The 12,049-nt window shown below is 35.2% G+C and overlaps 1 protein-coding gene across 1 annotated transcript; it reads left to right on the top strand.

Annotated features, from left to right (window-relative positions):
- Positions 1 to 6,768: 6,768 nt before the first annotated feature.
- Positions 6,769 to 10,225, top strand: LOC147279285 (two-component response regulator ARR17-like). Its single transcript, XM_086249552.1, has 5 exons — positions 6,769 to 7,180; positions 7,564 to 7,685; positions 8,985 to 9,065; positions 9,507 to 9,574; positions 9,738 to 10,225. The coding sequence occupies exons 1-5, from the start codon at positions 7,030 to 7,032 to the stop codon at positions 10,063 to 10,065; spliced, it is 750 nt and encodes a 249-aa protein (XP_086105678.1). The 5' UTR covers positions 6,769 to 7,029; the 3' UTR covers positions 10,066 to 10,225.
- The last annotated feature ends 1,824 nt before the right edge of the window (positions 10,226 to 12,049 follow it).

Below are 12,049 nucleotides of genomic sequence, written 5' to 3'. Positions count from 1 at the left end.
GGCCTGTTGGAACAAGCCCAAATAATAGAGGGGCACATAACGGATCCAGATTTCATTGGGTACAAACGTGTTCATGACAAATCTCATGGGCCACGCTTGACACATCCACAAATATCATTTGGTTTTCAACTGTGTGTACTCTTCAACGTTGACTTTCAACCAAGTCCCAAAAAAAAAAACACAAATGGTGTGGAAACAAGTAAAAACCATTTGGTTTGAAAAAAAAAAAAAACAGTGCCGAAGCAAGTGATGAAAATAAAGGTTCTGGTTAAGGGTGGGCACGGTGCGGTTCGGCTCAGTTCACCCCGAGAACCATGCACCGCGCTAGAAGTGTTCTCTCGGTGCGGTTCAGTGCTGTAAACTGAAAAAAATGGGGAAAAATCAAACCAAACCAAACAAGACTATTGAAGGGACAGTTTGGTTCGGTGCAACATGCATGGTTTTGGGCCCAAAGGTTTGGGCCTAAGTCCAATTATTTTGTTGGTACTCACATTTGGTTTTTGAACTTTTTGGCCACACAATTAGGTTTTTGAACTACCATTCTACCAATTAAACAAATACAATTTTGAACTTTGCTTAACCTACTTAGTACTTAAAATTTTAAAATAAATACAACCTGCTTAAGTTATAAGTTATAACTATATATATGATTATATATAACTACTATAGAGTAATGAGTATAGTATATATATAACTATATACTACTATAGTATATACTAGTATACTACTATAACTATATATTACTTATATAGTTATATATAACTACTGTAGTATGTATACAACTATATTCTAAGTTACTAACTATATAGTTATATATAACAAACTATATTAAGTTACTAACTATACAGTTATATACTAAGTTTATATATAACTCTATATACATAAAACATTATTATATAGACTATATACTATAGAGTATATAGAAATAGAATATACTAATTTTATTATATAAGATATAACAAAAATTGTATACTAAAACATTATTATATATATATAATATTAAACTTATAGGGTTATATAAAATATATTTTAGGGTCTAAAATAAAAATGTATAAATGTGTATAAAAATGTATAAAATGTGTACAAAAATGTATAAAATGTGCATAAAAATATATAATTATATTTTTCAAAAATTACACGGTGCGGTTTGGGTGGGTTCGGGCAAAGTAAGCATGAAACCGGAACCAGAACAGTCCATATACGGTTTGGTTTGGTTTTCTTTACGGTGTTGACTTTTTTGGTCAACTCGATGTATTTTCGGTTTTTATTCAGTTGGTTTGGTTCAGTGTTTTGGTGCACCGGTTATTATGCCCACCCCTAGTTCTGGTGATGAATGATGATAATGTACCACCAGACTCTTGGCTTGTGTGTGTTTTTTTTTTTGGTCAAATTTGGCTTGTGTGTTTATGTTGAGTTGGTTGCTCTTCAAAATGATTCACCTGCTGTGATGTTCACCATGTGTTTGATGTTTTGCTTCATCAATTTCCTTAACGTGTCCTACTCAATCATTTCCCGGCAATGTTCACCATGTGTTTGTTGCTTTGCTTCATTAATTCTTAGGATGACACCATAAACAGTAGTGGTAGACATCCCACATTTTTATACTACAATTTCATACCACTTTATGTGGCAACTTACATGACATTCATACATTAGACACTACAAAATAAAAATAAAAATCCACAAGGAAAAAGTAAAACATTGTCCAGTAAAATAATGACACGTAAGATGATATAAGAATGTGGTAAATATACCATTATTCCACCATAAAATAGAAGCTCATATATGATTTAGTACTACCAAATGCCCATTTCAAGAATTAGTCGGAGGGAAGGTGAAAGTCTTCAATGGTGCATGCCTATTCAACTGAAAGAGGGAGAGAGTCTCCCATTGGGCATCCCCATTCAAGAATTAGTGAGAGACTATTTAATGAAGCATGTCCATTCAAGAATTAGCCAAAGAGAGGGAGATAGTCTTCCATTGGGCATGCCCCTTTTAAGAATTAGTTGGAGAGAGGGTAATAGTTTTTCACTAGGCATGCCTTATTTATGAATTGGAAAATGCTAGGGAGACCATCTCTTTATATCATCTAGTGTACCATCTCTCTAATAGAGGTGGGCCCCAATTGTATTGATGGGTCACACCTCTATTAGAGAGATGATACACTAGATGGTACAAAAATATGGTCTCCCTGACGCTACCCTTATGAATTAGTCAAAAAGAGTGAGAGGGTCTTCTATTGGGTATACTTATTATGAATTAGTTGGAGGGAAGGAGAGATTTTTCTATTGGGCATGCCCCATTCATGAATTAGGAATTAGTCAATAAAAGGGAGAGAGTCTTCCATTAGTAATGTCCATTGAAGAACTTGTCGGGGAGAGAGAGAGTCTTACATTTGGCATTCTCCATTAAAGAATTAGTCGGAAAGAGGGAGATAGTCTTTCATTGGGTATGCCCATTGAAGAATTAGTCGGAGAGAGGGAGAGATTCCTTTACCCTATTCAAGAATTAATTGGAGAAAAAGCTATTCAAGAATCAAAACAACGTGAATTATAGTTGATGCTTGAAATGAAAAAGAACCATTTGATTTGGTTGTGGTCCAAACCAAGAAACACAGCATGCACGTTTTGGAATTATAGTCTCATCTTTAATTTTTTACCGCTGGAGTGTTGGATTGTAGGATATCATAATTAAAGAAAGAGGCCACGAGGTTTTGATGCATGAGGTGACAGAAGGACCACATCATGAAAACGAAAACAGAGTCTCCTAAGCATATATATTGTGGTTTGTCAAATCTCAAGGACGAAATCTTTATAGGATCATGCATGCGTAACTTGGTAAAAAGCATACTTTGTCCCACAATTGTATGTATATCGAATCTCAGATTTGAAATAAAGTCTGTCCATTAATCCTCCACATCAACAACAACATTCATGCCCTTGCAAATTTGCAAGCTAGCTGTTTTTTTCTCCACCACATTTCATATATACATGACTAGAAGGACTTTATAACACTTAATTAGGGTAAATGTAGTTTGCCAGCAAGCTATGTTGTTAAACTATACTAATCTATATCAACTGAAAATAAATTATTGTCCATTGACCATCATTTAATTAATGACATGTTCATTTAATGATTCTCATTCCAGATTATTTTATTATTTTATTATTTCCAGATAATTCTATGCTTTACTTGCACTAAACTAATCAAAATTCATGTGAGCTTCACATAAAATCAGTATTCTTGTTTGTAATCTTTCTTAAATGAGATCACTAGGGGGACTTTGGGGAATGAGAATGAGCCATTAGAAATCAACATTTTATACCAACATTACCCTTACTCTGTATTTAATATCATTTTGAATGGGAATGAGTCATCAGGGTATTTTAGTAATCAGACTGATTTGCTGTTTGCTGATTGCTGAAAGTTAGAAAACATTTTCATGAAGTTAGTTTCATTTGATTTCCTATTCCAAACATTTAGTTAACGTTTTAATGAAAATTCTCATTTAAATGAATTTACATTCTAATTCATTTCCATTTTAATTCATTTTCATTTTGATTGGAGATAAGTAAACATGCCATAAGCAACACCAAAACAATTAGATTATATATAGAAGACAATTAAGAAAGGCTAGAAGAAGCTTCAATCAAGTAATTTTTGTTGACTAAGAAGCAAGACAAGGGTTGGACCCAAGTGAAAGTTGTATATACCAGTGATGATCCATCACTCCATCATCCCATGAGAAATTTCTTACAAATAAAAAAGTAAACAATTGTGTGGGCCCAGAAGCAAGATCTAGTGAAATCTCAGATGATCTCTGGATGACCTGATTAAGGAAATTCTGGTGAAATGGGCAAGAAGATATTCCTCATTTCTAATGAGAACAGGTCCCACATTGCCTCCTCTTAGTCAAAGCAAACTGGGTACAGTAAAATTTAAAACACCTTTATGAACAGTGTGTGTGTGTGTGCGCTTGCACAATCCTAATTAGTAAGAGAAAACGATGGCCAACAAACACGCTTTGCTTTTTGTGTAAAAAGAAAGGTTTGAATATAAAGATTGTGAGATTTAGGATGACTAATTTCCAGGATGTACAGGGCTGAAGGTATGTATCAGTATAGCTAATTGCTTTATGTTTGTGTGCAGCTCATCAGCTCTAAATTTACTGTGAAAAGATTTTGACAGACTTTTTTTTAGTCTGGAAATTTCAAATGCACAAGTAAATTTGTCTCACCATATTCATCCTTTTATCATCGAGCCATCCATGAGGTTTAGTTGGAGAAAAATATGCCTCCAAGATTCCAATGTAGTACAGAAGAAAGAAATATACTAGAGGATGAGATTTAGGCCAACACAACATGTCACTGCTTTCAATATGTAGTGGGGTCAATTGCACCCCCCAATGAATTATTTTGTCTCAAAGTTTTTGGTGATTTTTTTGTTATGCACGGGGTAAAAACTGTTGGATAAATTGTTTTAAAGAGACTTCTTCGTCTGACCCCCACAAAGACAAATTTCTGACTCCGCCACTGGTTTTGTAGTTTGGTTCCTCTCACTGATGAATTGTTGTTATAAAATGCCAGTGTGATTAATTTACTTAAAAAACATTTACAATGGGATGAGCTGAACTAGTGCATGCTTTGTGAATAGTGACTCAAATACCCAAACTTGAATTTGCAGAAGAGATGGAATTGGTTGTGAGTAAATTACTGTTAGCCCAAGAAGTCATTCATTGTGATTTGAAGCGTATGATAAGGGTTCCATACACATGGTGATTGGTGAGACCGAACAACTCATTCATTGGCAGACAAGCTTGGAGGGCCTACACTACACTCCCAAGTGTGAAAATGTTTTTCAACATTAAATAGCAAAAAACCTTTCTGCTTTGGACACCCTCGATGGGAACAGATTCGAAATTTGGAAGATTTTACAGCACAAGAAAAATGGACCCCCAGTCCCCACAAAAAGATTATATTTGCAAGGCCCACATAAGATCTCCAAAATTTGCTCTGTGGACCCCCCACCAAAAACCTTTATTTATTTCATGTCCCTGGGCCCTCAGGCCCCTCACCCCCACAGAATTGTTGCACCTCATTCATTCCATTTCATGCCTATTGCTGCTGGCCTTCTATTTCATACCTACCTACAAATTCAAATTGCTAATTCATTTGATTAGGAAATTATATTAGAGGCTTTTAACTCCTTATAATTACAAAACGCCACAAAGAAAGTTTCCCAACTCATAAAATTTGCCATAGTTATGAGATTATATTTTTCCCTTTTCGAATTGGGGCTCCAAGCCTCCAAATGTGCTTTAATTACCAATTTCTTAAATATTATAAAGTTAAAAATACTGCATTATCAATTTATCATGAATCAATTGTCGAGAATTTATGCTCCCTTGTATGGGTACGTGTAACATATGCCAGTGATTCGTTTGCTAAATTTGACCAAGTCACATTTAAATGGATTGAATTATTGTGACTGATATTGGCTAAATTTGCTAGCTTGGTGGTTAGAAGCAATAACTCCAACCCCTATTTTAGTATTTTGTGGTCCCTTACTTGCGTACAACATACTATTAATTTGTCAATAATTAATGGTAACATCGTGACATCTTCCACCTTGGGTCACTTTAACCAGAATGCTATATTTAATGTGTTATAACTATTTCTTATGTAACACGTAGATGCTAAAGCCAATGACACCTTGTCTACCAAAAAAACCAAAGACATGATCTTATGTAATCTTTTCTCTCTAGCCATTTAAGTCTCACATCTCGCATTAATACATATTTTTCATTCCACATTAAACAGCAATTGCTTACAGCAAGGACCCTCCTCTTTGATGTTAGAGGTGGTTGTCTGAGGTGTCTCAATATATCCTTGGCTTGCCCCTAGTGTAGTTTTTGTTTGTTTGGTCCTTTGGCCCCCAAATGTACACCTAAAAAAAGAAACCTTCTATATATACATGTAACAAATTAAATTATTTTCCACTAGATAATCTAACATATAATAATTTAGATTGATATAGACTATATAGTTTAAAAATATAACGTGTCAGAGTATCTGTCAAAATAAATAAGGATAAACGTATAAAATGCATAACAATGTACGTGTATTGGCACCCCTCTATTTTATTTTACAAAAAAAAGGAGTATAAACGTATAAAATTAGAGTGTGAAAATCGTCACCCTATATATAATATTATTTTGACATAATGGATAGCGATTTTCGTATATACACATAATTAAGCCATTATTCATGCCAACTTGACACACATACATTCCATGCCAATACACAAGCATTCCATGAATCACATCAAAATAAACAAAGTACTGGCATGCAAGTAGCATGGTGATCATATTTAACTGTTACTTGAAACAAATGCTTCCAACGCCTTAAGATCGAAAAAGAAAAAAGGAAAAAAAAATTACTTTGAACCCAATTTTAGCAAGGCAAAGCTAACCCCTTTTGTCAAGTCCTTAATCAAATCCAATTTGCACCCAAAATCAACTCCTTTTCATCATCTTGATGACCAAATGGGAAAAAAGATCTCCGGATTTTCCTTAGCAATCAAACAAAATCCAAACAGCAAAGAAAAAAAGAAAAAAGGGGGGAGAGAGAGAGAGAGATATGAGTGGTTGTACCAACGCGGTGGAGAGAATCTAGTGAGAGATCACAACATGAGAAAACACATCACACACACATGACAACACAACAATATATATCTCTATTAATTCTCTCCTTACTATATATCCTTCTATCTTGCAAAAAACAGTAGTTCTGCTTCTCACACCTACTTCATTATAAACCTTTGGAATCAATAATCACACACCACCTCTCATTCATTCTTTCATTCCCTTTAGCCAGGCACGCCTCTCTCTCTCTCTCTCTCTCTCTCTCTCTCTCTCAAAAATATAAAAGGGGTGCATATATATTGAGATACAAACTAAAGAAATACACAGCAGCTAGGAGAGCCAAAAATATATTGAAATTCAAAAGGGGTTAATTTCATTCAATATTCATGTCATCAGCTACTCTAAAAATGGAGTTGATGAAGTCAGATATTGTTGCAGACTCCAAACAACAACAACATTTTCATGTCTTGGCTGTGGATGATAGTCTTTTGGACAGGAAGCTCTTGGAGAGGCTCCTTAGAGGTTCCTCATACAAAGGTACATAGTACTACTCCTATATTTGAAGATATATAACTGTCCTTCCTCTCTCAAGTCCCACAATTTTTTTTTTTTAAAATTTAAAAACAGATATATAGAGATATTAGAGCCCATTTATTTAGTTGGATATTTTATCCAACACTGCATGTTATGGTTCTCATTTTTTCCTTTTGAGTACCTTACTTGCTAGCTAGCTTTATGGTTGGTGTCTTTTTAGAAAGAAAATAATTAAATTCCCATTGTTTACTTCTTTGTTCATATAAATAGTTTTTTGATTTTTGGATGTGAACAATTGCATTTAATCTTTTTCTTGCTAGATGTGTGTTAAAAGTCTTACATTTGATTTGATAATAATATATATGTGGGTTTTTTTGTGGTGGCAGTGACTTGTGTGGACTCTGGGGATGAAGCTCTTAAATATCTGGGTTTGGTTGATGACCTAAACCAACACTCTATACCTTGCTCTAATTCATCAACTACTTCCTCCCAGTCATCAGAACTAGAGGTGAGATATATATAATTCTCTTAACAATTATCCTACTCCTCCCAAATTTCAACTACTTAAACCTTTTTTTCCCTATATATATATATATATATATATACATAACAATAATATTGTATAAATTAAAAGATGTAAAGGCCACATTTATTCATTACAAAATAAAAAATATATATGACATTATCCATAACTTAGCCAAGTTGTAACTAATTAATTGAGAAAATTCCCTCGGAAAATTAAATATCCGATATATACCTCTATATTATATATACTGATTAAGTTGTTGAAAGTGTCATATATGATATATGTATGAGAGACCCCAATTGAGCTGAAAACATAGTGTAAATGCTTCTCGAAATCACTTTGGTTTTATTAAGTTGTCTGACAATGGATAGATATATCATATCCAGTACTGAAATTAGTGTGTTAGAGAATAGGGGATGGATGGCCTATCATATATAATTATATGGAAAATGCAAAGGTATGAATTTATGATCCGCATGATGTAGGCAATTTAGTTTTTTTTACGGACATCAGGGGCCAAGTGTTCGGCTGTATATTTTTGCTTCTTCCTCAAGCTTTCGACATTTATTTGTTGATTTTATGTTAGATTTTAACTTTAGAATTTTAGCTCTACAAACTTCATTATACACTCTAAGAAGGTATGAATAGCTAAAAAACAGAGATGTGAAAGCAAGGGGCAAATTCCGAGCACTCTGCGATAGTTATCTGAAAAAATGAGAGTAAAATGTATATATACGCAGCAGCACTTTAATTTGAATAGCTTGCAAATGGGAGTAAAATGGGCCCAACTTTGCATGGTTCTGAATTCTAATACATCATGAACTGCTTGTACCATAAATGCAACATTGAAGATGAGTAGTACTGCCTGCGCTACTTCCCCTTCACAAAATGTATAATGTATTACATGTCATGTCAGGATTTCAGGACCTATATATATATATATATATATATATATGATTGGAATACTGTGCCTGCGGATAAAACCACTCTGTTCATATACAGCATGAATCTTGTGGTCACTTACCATTTGATCAAATCTTATAACCGTGAATATTAATTTTGAATTCAAATACATTTTTATTATACGATATCACAAATTGCTAATACATTAATTCTCACCGTTAGACGAGATCTACCGGTAGGTCATCGATCATGAAATTTCTTGCTCTATGTTAACTGAATGAAGTAATGAACACTCTATACAGAAGCTGATGATGAAGACTTTTAATTATATTGATTTGGGCCCACATACTTATTTCTTAATTGAATATTAAAATGCAGGGATCAAAAGTCATCAACTTGATCATGACAGACTACTGTATGCCCGGAATGAGCGGCTATGATTTGCTGAAAAGGGTCAAGGTCAACCCACCACCACCCACTTTATTATTATTATTTTTTGATTAACCTTAACCCACTTCATTAATTATCTTCTACTGTTCTGAATTTCTTGTCAAAGTGTCCACGAGCTGCCTATAGTCTATACCGTATTAATAATTTAATATGATTAAGGAACCACTTGCACTGCGATTAAGAAAAGAAAAGTTGGCCAAGTAAGTGTTGTCACGAGACCCTGGTCTTGCTAGGCCAACAAGTAACTAAAAAATTCTACCAGGCAAATACGGGTTGACATATAAAATTACAAATATAGTTTTAACTTTTAGATCTTTTCGTTGTTAGATGTGTTTATAAATTATAAATCATATGTGTTTGTATTATAAAAAAAAAAAATTCAAATTTAAAATAAGATAAATATTATATAAATATACGACTCGAATGTAAAATTTTTACTTACTCTTACAGGAATCTTCTTTGAAAGATGTACCAGTCGTAGTCATGTCATCAGAGAACGTTCCTTCAAGAATCAACATGTAGGTTATTTTTTAAATTTCCTTGTCATATATAATTGGGGTTTTTGGTTTTTGGAAAAAGACAGATATATATATATATGTATATATACATGTATAGATATTATATAGAGTGATCTAATGATCAACTGAAATTCAATAATGTGAGTGCATATTATATATGCAGGTGCTTGGAAGGAGGGGCTGAGGAGTTTCTTTTGAAGCCACTTCAGATATCAGATTTGAAGAAGCTTCAGCCTTACCTGCTGAAATCCCAGCTTGAGCATTCTAATTGTAACAACAACAACAACAACAACAATATTGACAATAATACCAATCTCATAGTCAGTGAGGTAATTGGTGACACTAGTATTGACCAAAACAAAAGCAGTACTACTACTGAGAATATTAAGGGTAACATCAACAACAATATTAGTATTAGCAAGAGGAAGGCAGTAGTGTCTCCTCAAACATCAGAGAGAAGGCCCAAGATGGAAGGATTAGCTGTAGTATAACTAGTAGTACTGGTGGTGGATACATATATTTTTTTATTAATCACATCTTTGATCTTTCAATCTATATATATGCACTGTTTTGTGGTAATGGTGTGTATTTTAGTTGACTAGCAGTATATATGGTAACCAAATTCTATTTCTACCCAAAGGATTAAAAGCAGCCTAATTTTTTTCAGGTCAAATTCAATGAATCGAATCAGTGACCTGGAAAGGGCTTGAATGCAACCTAATTCTCATTCTCCATCAGTATCACAAATAGAATGAAACTCAAGAGCCTTGTAGTAAACCAATTATTATTGATGCAATTATAGTACTGTTGCTAACAATTCTATTTCTCAAATAGACCACACACCAGAAGCAAAAACAATGCTTGCTCTGCAAGCAAAGAACCTCTGTGCATGAATAGAGATGAAACCTCTATGAGTGGGTGAACCTATGTATTAATTGTTAAGTAAACTTGGCTTTTCTCCATAGTGGTAGCCTTCCATGTTTGCACAAATCCTTGTGTCTCCATAAACGTCAAAAACTAAACACTCCACTTTTTCCCTCCTTAATCTAAAGTTACACAGTACAATGACTGCTTGCTTCAACAAATGATCGATCTCAATTTCTTTGGGTAGTCCGAGTCATGCAATTGATTTTTCTTCATTTTAATGTATTGTTTAGAGAGAGAGAGAGAGAGAGAGAGAGAGAGAGAGAGAGAGAGAGAGAGAGAGAGAGAGATCTTTATCTTGGATCATTGGAGGCAAAAAAAGTAAGAAAATCTCCTCGATTCACAAGTGTAGAAGTTTATAACTTGATGATTTATTAAGAGGGATTAACCCAATATATATACAGACACAAGCCTAGGATAACTAGGAAACCAATACGTGGTGTGCAAGACATTCAGAACATACAAGGGAAAGACTTATAGTCCTACAAGGAAGAGGAGTCCCTCTGGGCTAAGGCTTCGTGTCTAACAGCCCCCCGCAAACTTGGCGGCCGGGGGAAGACAAGTTTGGACCTTAAGAATAGAAACCGAGCCTTATGAAGCCCTTTAGTGAGAATGTCAGCTGGTTGATCGACAGAAGGCAAGAACTGTACACGATGAGTACCAAGATTGACACGTTCGCGAACAAAGTGATAGTCCAACTCAATATGCTTAGTGCGCGCATGAAAAACAGGGTTGGCGGCCATATAGGTGGTGCTAAGATTGTCACAATACAGAGTAATACCACAAGACAAGGGCTGACGGAGCTCACGAAGCAAATAGGACAGCCACATGGTCTCGGCACACACATGAGCAAGAGCCCGATACTCAGACTCAGCACTGGAACGAGAAACCGTGCGTTGCTTAGTGGAGCACCAGGAAATGAGATTAGCACCATGAAACACAAGGTAGCCGGAAGTGGAACGACGCGTGTCAGGACAACCTGCCCAGTCGGCATCAGAGTAGCCACGAAAAGTTAACACACCTGGAGAAGGGCGAAAAACAATGCCAAGGTCAAGAGAACCTTTGAGGTACCGAAGAATGCGCTTGACTACAATAAGATGAGTGTGGGTAGGAGAGGCCATGAATTGAGCAACATGGTTAACGGCATAAGCAATATCAGGACGGGTGAGGGTGAGATATTGGAGGGAGCCAACTAAATGACGAAACTCCGTAGGATTGGCCAGCAATGGACCATCATGAGTTGACAATTGGCGCTTTGTGGCAATAGGAGTACCACACGGCTTGCAGTTAAGCATGTCATTGCGGCGAAGAAGATCAATGGCATACTTGGCTTGAGAAAGATGAAGACCCGGCTGGAGATCAAGAACTTCAACCCCTAGAAAATAGCGCAAGGGACCAAGATCCTTGATCTCAAACTCGCGACCAAGCCGATCGATGAAGGAGGAAACACAGGATGAATCACTACCTGTAAGCACAATATCATCAACATAAAGTAGCAATACCATGAAATGATTAGCATGAGCATAGATAAACAAGGAGGGATCAGCCAAG

This window comes from Dryas octopetala, chromosome 7 (assembly GCF_963921425.1).
Source record: "Dryas octopetala chromosome 7, drDryOcto1.1, whole genome shotgun sequence".
NCBI lineage: Eukaryota > Viridiplantae > Streptophyta > Magnoliopsida > Rosales > Rosaceae > Dryas > Dryas octopetala.
The sequence above is the reverse complement of the archived record's forward strand: the minus strand, read 5'-3'. Positions and strand labels throughout refer to the sequence as shown.